Genomic DNA, 9413 nt, shown 5'->3' with positions numbered 1-9413 from the left:
GTGTGTGTGTGTGCCAAGTGTGAACGATACGACCCGATCACCGCTGCAGAGGTGACCAGCGACGTATTCACGAAGCCACACCGCCCGTTTGTTGCAGGGACCCGAGGAAGGGCCACCAGCGAGGCAACCAGCAACGGCAACCCCCAGGCTTCACGAGAACAAATACCTCGACAACGGTGAGCTGAACAGCGCGGCCGTTGTCTACCTTGATCTATGTATTTGTTGTTCGGCTACGCTCCAAAGAGCTACGCTGTTGCGAGCCGTCGATGGTCCGGTCTCACTCTCTCCGAGACTTTTGTAGCTTATTAGTATTAATAAACCGTTATAGTTTGTCTATTCAAATAGAATATAGCGAGTTATAATTTATGAATGAATGTGTGTGCGATGATCTTTTCCCTACCCGATTGCATGCCGTCCACAGGTAAACCTTAGACGCACGTGGAACGGACTCAACGGCCAAAAGGACACACGTAACCGACAAGGTGCGTCGGGGTAAGATTTCTAGGTTACACATACTACAAAAGACCCGCCGAGGCTCACCCTGCAATGTTCGCCCGGGTCTAATTATTCATAATATAATCACTAAAAAGTCGTACGCAGCCTTTTTACAGAACGCAACTACCGCGAATACGGAGGGTCTACTGTATAAATTTTATACTCTGCACACTGCAATGATTTTTTCCATTAGTTATATTGCTATTAGACTAATGTACATTATAATTGAAATGCAAACCTTAAGCAAATGATCGTTCTTAATATTTCCTTCTAGCTTCGTTACAGTTTTTTGTTCAGGACTTATCAACTCAGTTTTTGTTGAATTAAAAGAATGCAGTAAACTTTGATTAAATCTGTCTGTAAATGAAAATAGATGTTAAATGATATTCTTTTATATTGATAAGTTTAAATTATATCATCATCATTTCATTACTATCTATCTCGAGAATAAAAAAATTTTTTAATTATTTTAGAACACATTTTCAACATAGCAATTATTTTGTAGGATTTAAAAATTAGAACAATGTGTAAGTATTTATGAAGAAAGTATTGTTCACTTTTATCGATTTTTTTCCTATTTTTTGAAATATTTTGAGAAAATTGCTTCCACTAGCTTTCATATTTAACTCTTATATAGAAAATCCACGGTTAAGTCATGACAATTTTGAAAAGACAAAAAAAGTTAAAAATAGTGACATTGGCACATATCTCGTAGTCACAATTAGATATAAAAATATTATCATTTCCCTATACAGTACAATCTGCTGAATGCGTACACGCATAACGTGATGAGAATTGTTATTTGATGAAAATTGCTGTGCTTGAATCACACGTATCTCTTTACATTAAATTTTTTTGACCTATAAGGTTCGAAATACCACTTAAAACGATCACAAAATATTAGGCATGATTATTTTTTATACATATTGTATGAAACTTCGTGTACTAAATTCATATTTACGTTAATTATTTAGTATGCCTTAATTCGTCTTACTGACATAACAAAATTTCATATACGAAATTTAATTTTCATGTCAATTATTTAGTTGGCCTGTATTTGTGTAACCGTCAAGATGTCTGAACGAAATCGATATTTTGTATAGATACTTACGCATTCTATACATCAGTGTATCGATACATTGCAAAATTATAAGTAGTCCCGACTCCCAAGCTCCACGTCGCGGTGGTTAACGGCCATTGTAAATTCAAAAAATTGGCGCTAGGCTGCACTAACAAGCATGCCATATATACTATCAGTCTATTAGTGTACAGAATATACTTCAAGGGATCTAGTATTCTCAGCGGCCGTCGGCATAACAGATCATCGCGCATCGTACCCGCGTTCGATAAGCCACGCATCTAAGCGCAGCAATTGAATGCTCGCGAGAGGAGAAATCGGGCCGCCAATACCATCCTCCCTACCTTATATGAACGCTCAACGCGTGGGACCCCCCCATGGGGCAGTTTTCGCATCATCTCTCTCTCTCTTTCACACTGTATAGTTCATTCGGTCAAGGTAACCAGAAGTACGGAAAAGTCCCCTCGTACAGTACCACTATTCGACAGCGAGGAGGACAGTGACGAGTAGCTGAGTAATATTAGTGCATCATCGATTATTGAATGAGTAAAATAAAAAAAAAGACAATAGAAATGAATATTTGAATAAATAATAAAAAAAATATTCCCCCACTCAAAGTATTAAGTCTCTAGGTGTTTCACGAATCCCCCTCATCATACAATAACACTTGAAAGAAAAAAATTAATGAATAGGTGCCATCTCGCAGCGCGCATCTTAGGGACACTGCCGTAGAACGCCCAGACCTATAGCTTCGCGAGTGAGGAAGCAATACATGCAGTGAGAGCTTACGTATAAGCAGCATAGCCTTTCAATACATCTATACATGCGTATATGTTGATGTGTGTATTGGAAGCGAGCCGTGTCGTCGCTAGGTGGCAAACGCGCAAAGTTGGCGAGTTCGTGCAAGAGAGGGAGTCAATGTATTAGCTTACAAGACTGCTTGTTCAGAGCCGGAGATGTACTCTCCTGGGCTCGCTTTCTGTGAATAAAAATAAACAGAGCAATTAAATCAAAAGTAAAACTCTTATTGTTTACACATGTCCTTCCCCACTCCTCGACCAGATTCGCCGGAGATTCCGTCGGAGGAGCTCATACGAATAGTGGAGTGCCTTGGAGCGTGGCCTGCCGTTCGCTACATCTGGAGGCTTGAGAAGGCCGTAAGCGGAAGAGGAAACACCACGACACAAATACCGACAACAGGCGTACCTCGGCAACGGAGTTCAATGCAGACACAGACGGAGACGACGACCACCACTATCACCGCAGCGCAGACCGGCGCCCAACTAGCGCCAGGGACCCGAAGGCCGGTCGCCACTCGACTCCTGCCTAGGACAATATCGACGCAAGCAAACTCCGGCACCTCGGCGATGACCACACGACGCATCGCCCCGGTCATCACACCGTACGTGTTCGCGCCCTCGGCTCGGGCGCCACCTCGAGGGCCACAGCCGAGACCCATCGCAACGGTCGTCCTGGCCACTGCCACCCCATCGGCTGCTCCTGTCAACCGGATTGTCATCGTCCTGTCCACCTCGCCAGCGACACCGCCGCCGACACCACCGAGCCAAGTGTGTCCCGGAGTGCCTCCTGCTCGAGGTGTCACGACGATCACGGCTGATCTTCACGTCCGTGTCGACTCGAAACTCCTGAAGGAGCTTTTTGGCGAAGACACCGTGTAGAGCTCCTGTTCCTCGCCTTATTTTCTAAAGTTCACCCGACTCGTAAAACCTGCCGTCAGGCACCAAGAGCGTAGTCTCGCACCAAGGCGATACGCAGACTTACAGCAATATTTATGTTTTTGGGTAAGCTACGGTTTTAATCTATTTCAACTACGACCATCGGTAAGGATACACAATACACAAAATCGCTTGAGCAATGAGCAATAGAGTTATTAATTGGGTGGCTGAACATTTCAACAAAGGTGAAAGAATAGAAAAACCTATCCAAGTAGCAGTTGTCACTGACAAAGACGGGCACCTTGCACTATCAGGGGATACGGTTAAATTTACTTCAAGTACAATTGAATCTTCAATATCTGAACCAGTTATGCAAGACAGCACAGTCTCGTCGACTAATTGTTATCTTCTTTACCGTCATTGCTCGCTCTGAAATATCGAGTGAATACGGGTTATCGCAAACATTTTCTATAATATCAGTTGTGAAAAAGGCAGTTGACGAGCGAGAAGCTCACTTTCGTATGAGGAGGTTCATTATCAATCTGGTAAAAACATCAAAGTAAGTCCTTTCAAACTTATAGGGTTTAGTAGTGTTCGTTAGTGTTCGTTAGCTAATATTCAATTGTTCTTTACAGAAGAAACAATTTTTACCGCGAATTTAAAATTGAACATTTTTTTATGTTTGCATTTTAATGCCTAAGAAAAGCCTAGCATTGCAGCACTTCGTGGAATTGGGTGGCAGCAAAGCCGAATATTCGATTTGTAAAACCAAAATACAAGTGAGCGGAAGTACATAAAACCTACACACACATCTGAGCCGACACCACAATATCGCGATGCCCAAAAACACTAAACGAAAGCATGATCAGGTTAGTTTGCACCAAGCAATTATTAATTTTTATCATTAATTTACACTGTTTTATGATTTTTTTGTTTAATGCACATTCAGGTATCATCAAGCACTGATATTGCTGAAGAAGAAGCTGCATCTATCCAATTCAATTTGTGAAGCGACCCAAGCCTTCATTAGCAAAGTAGCCAAAATAGATTCAAACATTCGAGAAACAAACAATGTTTCAAAAAGGTATTTTATTGCTTTTTTTAAAAGTATATATTTGAGTCTTTTGTATGTATGTTTTTACTTCATTATAATTCGTAAGTAATGTGCCTTATAATCATAAAAACTTTGCTTAGCGCAAATGTATTTTGGGAATATTGCAAGACAAGAGTTCAAATCAAAGGAAAACGTCCGAAAAAAATGCCTCAGCTGAGTCGAATTATTATCTAAATCAGCTGACCGAACAGGATGAAACATTCAACCCTCTTCATTACTGGAAAAATCATAATAATTCTCCATAAGCTGCGACGGACGGTTGACCCCGGGGTGGAGAAAAGCAGCAAATCACATGCCGTCGAATAAATTTGTTATGGGACCACCTTACCTGGTCACTTACTCTCAGAGGGGATATTGGGCCCGTCGTCAGTGCGAGCTTGCTGTAGACTCGCTGACTCACCGTCGAACTCCGGCAACTTCTGCTGAAACCGCGAAAAGTGATGTCGCGAAATAAATAGGCTATGTTGTCGATTAAATGCGGTACTTTATTTAATTCAAGGCCCAATTGGCCGGAAAATCACTTTAAATTGACCAACGGGCGATGATTTACAATATGACGCGACGAGGCACAAGTTCGACCTAATCTTACTTCCGACTTTGCCCACCAGGGGCGCGCGTGATGTTCGCGTCGATCGTATCTCGTGATGCGAGCCTAATCGGCCGAGTCAATATGGCCGCTGTGCGCGCGATCTATGTGACGATGCCGAGTGCACGTGTATCGACGCAACGTGGCACTCGCACGTTGATCTCGACGATGCGTTCCGTACTTGGCCGCGGGCGATCCACCCTGAAGCGGCCGGCCCGGATGTCGACGTACACACACACACATAAACACTCTGCTTGCTGCGTATCGCCGCTGCGACACTCGTCAGCCAAGCTCGAACACACACAATCACACGCCCGCGACCTGGCAGTCGCGTCGACCAATACCTCGTAACTAATCTTAAAAACTAACCCCAAATCTTCGGCGCCTCGACGCTGTATCGGCTCCGTGTCTCAGCTGATTTTCGGCCCTCGTCCGGGCGTCGACAAGCACGTGCGGCGACGATATACGCTCTTACGCCCACGTCTGGGCGTCGATGTCCAATTGTATATGCACGAGTGCACTCACCTACACAGGCCCAACTGGGCGAAACTCGCACTGGTGCACTGGCTTGCACAGGCCTGGTTGGGCGAAACTTGCCTTACTGGCGAATTCTTTCACGAGCACACGCTCGATAACTAGCCCTCCTGGGCGATCTCGCACAGCTTTGTGCCCGGTCACAAAGATTATTTAGCCAAACAATGTTTAAGTATTGTTGCTACCTCGGCTCAGTGTGAACATATTTTTTCTAAAGCTGGTCGGATATTGACCGGAGATAAAAACCGATTAAGCCCGAAAAATTTTAAATATTTCTTATTTTTTGCATCAATTGATAAAAATGATTGGGATTTTTTTAAAATACAACGATATTGTTCATTCGATAGTATTTATCATTTTTGTAAGTTTTGTAATTTGCATTGAATTTTAAGTGCGTTATGAAATACAAATTTTATTTAAAATAAAATATGAAAAAGGTAAATTGTATTTCATTGTTTTTTGCAGTGCAAGTCAAAAACATAAACCTCAATCAATTTCACTTAAATCTGCATGTGCTATTGGACGGGTAGAAAAATCATATGAGATATAGTGATTAATGTATATATGGGCTAAGCCATAGTTAGCGTGATGGTCAAAAAAAATTTTTTTCTCAAATTATGTACTTTTAGAGAGTACATTGAAAAGTGAAAATCCTGAAAGTTTCAGCTATGTCAAAAATCAAGGTAAATGAGAGAAAAACCAAGTTTCTTGACTCATATTAAGCTCAATGATGAATTCTGTTGGTCTGCTGATAACCAAAATTTATCAGAAATTGTAATTTGATGTATCGATGAACATATTACAATATTGGCCATATCGCTGGATACGAACATGTTTATTTTTGCACAGTGACATGATTAATGCATGAAAATATCATTTTTATGGGGACTCCACTTCTTAATATGATTTTTAAGTACAAATTTGAATTCTACATCAAATTTTACATTAAAAACCATGATTCAACAATTTTTTCATACTAACCCCAGAAAATCAGAATTTCGAGTAGAATATGGGCAGAAAAAGAAAATTCAACTTTAAGACTCTGAAAATCCAATACGGTTGGACCTAGAGAGCTGAAACTTTCAGGATTTTCACTTTTCAATGTACTCTTTAAAAGTACATAATTTGAGAAAAAAATTTTTTTTGACCATCACTCTAACTATGGCTTAGCCCATATAAAAAAATCATTACACAGGCACACAAAAAAAAAAAAATGCTCAGTTCCAGAGACCGGACCCAGTAGACTTTATGTTTTTTGGGTCGCTGAATCCGAATCCGTCGTCGGTTTTTCGCCATCAGATCGATTTAAGGTCATTTGAAGGTCATTCAAAGGTCAAATCATGTAAAATAGGTTTTAAAATCTGAAACTATTCCTACTCAGGTTTTTGAGGATGCTGAATTCAAATCTCAAGTCAGATGACCTCTACGACCTTACCTTCAAGGTCATTTGAAGGTCGAACTTAGAAAATGCGATATAAAAATCCGAAAAATATATTTTTTTATGTTTTGAGAGTCGCTAAATTCAAATTTAAGGTCATTTTGACTCAATGTTGACATCTAAAGGTCATTTAGAGGTCATTTGAAGGTCAAATCATAAAAAACAGGTTAAAAAATTGGAAAAAACTGCTATATGGGTTTTTGAGGATGCTGAATTCAAATCTAAAGTCAGATGACCTCTCAGACCTCACCTTCGAGGTCATTTGAAGGTCAAACATAATAAATTCGATATAAAAGTCCGAAAAACATATTTTTTATGTTTCAAGGGTCGGTGAATTTGAATCAAAGTTCATTTCCACTATACTGACTAATTTTAAGCTTATTTCAAGATTGAATTAATGAAAAGAGGGCAAAACTTGAACTCCTTTACATATTAAATTAGGCATTATGAAACCATTTGTAAAAGCTTTGAGTGAGAGTGATGAATGGTTACAAATATTTAGAATCTAAATTTTCCTTTGAATCTGATGCCAAATTAAAAAAAGGAATATTCGATGGACCAGAAATAAGAAAATTGCTGAAAGATGACAATTTTCCAACTAAGATGACTAAGGTTCAGAAAGCTGCATGGCTTAGCTTCAAAAATGTTGTGGAAAATTTTCTAGGTAATCGCAGAAGCGATGATTACCAAGTTCGAATATCAACAATGATGAACAATTTCGGTGAAATGGAATGTAATATGTCTTACAAACTGCATTTCTTGCATAACCATTCAGATGAGTTCCCGAAAAACTGTGGTGATTTTAGCGACGAGCAGGGAGAACGATTCCATCATGACATCAAACATATGGAGCAACAGAAAAAAGTAAAAAGGCATACGAAATTAACAATATTTCATCAAGTTTTGCCCTCTTTTCATTAACTTAAGCTTGAAATGACATTGATCTTAACTTTTTACAGGTTACTCAATCAGAAAGCTGAATAACTTAGCTCAAAAAACCTATACACAATCTTTTTTCGATACTTTGTCGTTTTCACTAGATTTGATCTTGAAATAAGCTTAAAATTAGTCAGTATAGTGGAAATGAACTTTGATTCAAATTCACCGACCCTTGAAACATAAAAAATATGTTTTTCGGACTTTTATATCGAATTTATTATGTTTGACCTTCAAATGACCTCGAAGGTAAGGTCTGAGAGGTCATCTGACTTTAGATTTTAATTCAGCATCCTCAAAAACCCACATAGCAGTTTTTTTCCAATTTTTTAACATGTTTTTTATGATTTGACCTTCAAATGACCTCTAAATGACCTTTAGATGTCAACATTGAGTCAAAATGACCTTGAATTTGAATTCAGCGACTCTCAAAACATAAAAAAATATATTTTTCGGATTTTTATATCGCATTTTCTAAGTTCGACCTTCAAATGACCTTAAAGGTAAGGTCGTAGAGGTCATCTGACTTGAGATTTGAATTCAGCATCCTCAAAAACCTATGTAGGAATAGTTTCAGATTTTAAAACCTATTTTACATGATTTGACCTTTGAATGACCTTCAAATGACCTTAAATCGATCTGATGGCGAAAAACCGACGACGGATTCGGATTCAGCGGCCCAAAAAACATAAAGTCTACTGGGTCCGGTCTCTGGAACTGAGCATTTTTTTTTTGTGTGCCTGTGTTATTAGATGGGCAGGAGTCAATACGCTCTCAGGCTCGAGATTTTCTGCTACTGGAGTAAGCGGTCTAGAGTTCATTACTGCTTCGATTTGTGCTAATAATGTAATGAACTCTCCGTAGGTCAGTAAAGAGTCGCCTATGATTCTCTTCAGATGATGCTTTACTGATTTGATGCCTGACTCCCACAAGCCTCTAAAATGGGGTGAACCCGGAGGGTTATAATGCCAAGTCGTTCCTTGTTGGTCGCGCAATTGCGTGAAGATAGAGTCGTAAAACTCCGAACCCTTGCTATGCATACCACGTAACTCGGCATCAGCACCAACGGAATTAGTACCTCAGTCACTGTATCGATGCAGACAAGGACCTCGGTGAGAGGTAAAGCGCCTAAATGCAGCTATATACGACGCAGTGTCATAAGAAGAGACAGCTTCTAGATGTACAGCTTTAGTAGCCATACACACGAATATAACCATATATCCTTTGTATAACAAATTACCTTTGCGTTTAGAAGCATTGAGGTGAAATGGACCAATATAATCGACTCCAGAGCTTTCAAAAAGCCGGGAAGGTGTGACTCTCACCACAGGCAAGCCGGCCATGCGCTGTGAAGTTGTAGCAGCACAATAACGTAGACAAACGGCATTAAAAGTGTGGCTTAGCTGTGGAATAATTTAATTAGCGAGATGCCGATATTTGGCAGCTCTCAATGGTATTTTATTTAAGTTACAAATAAAGGCTAGACATACGTAATGTAAGCGCTTAGGAAAAAAACAGGCAAGACAATTGTTTGAATTGTTCATCTAAATTTTTTA

General features: G+C 39.9%; 1 protein-coding gene across 1 annotated transcript in view; it reads right to left on the bottom strand.

Annotated features, from left to right (window-relative positions):
- Positions 1-618: 618 nt before the first annotated feature.
- Positions 619-9413, bottom strand: part of LOC111693561 (basement membrane-specific heparan sulfate proteoglycan core protein-like) — a 28710-nt gene continuing 19915 nt past the window's right edge. The window contains exons 4-5 of the mRNA XM_023458377.1: positions 734-852; positions 619-666 (exon numbers count right to left, since the gene is read on the bottom strand). Coding sequence (XP_023314145.1) covers positions 619-666; positions 734-852 — 167 coding nt within the window. The remainder of the gene's footprint in view (positions 667-733; positions 853-9413) is intronic.

This window comes from Trichogramma pretiosum, unplaced genomic scaffold, assembly GCF_000599845.2.
Source record: "Trichogramma pretiosum strain Unisexual culture from Peru unplaced genomic scaffold, Tpre_2.0 scaffold78, whole genome shotgun sequence".
Classification (NCBI taxonomy): Eukaryota; Metazoa; Arthropoda; class Insecta; order Hymenoptera; family Trichogrammatidae; genus Trichogramma; species Trichogramma pretiosum.
This window is presented reverse-complemented; position numbering and strand designations above follow the sequence as displayed.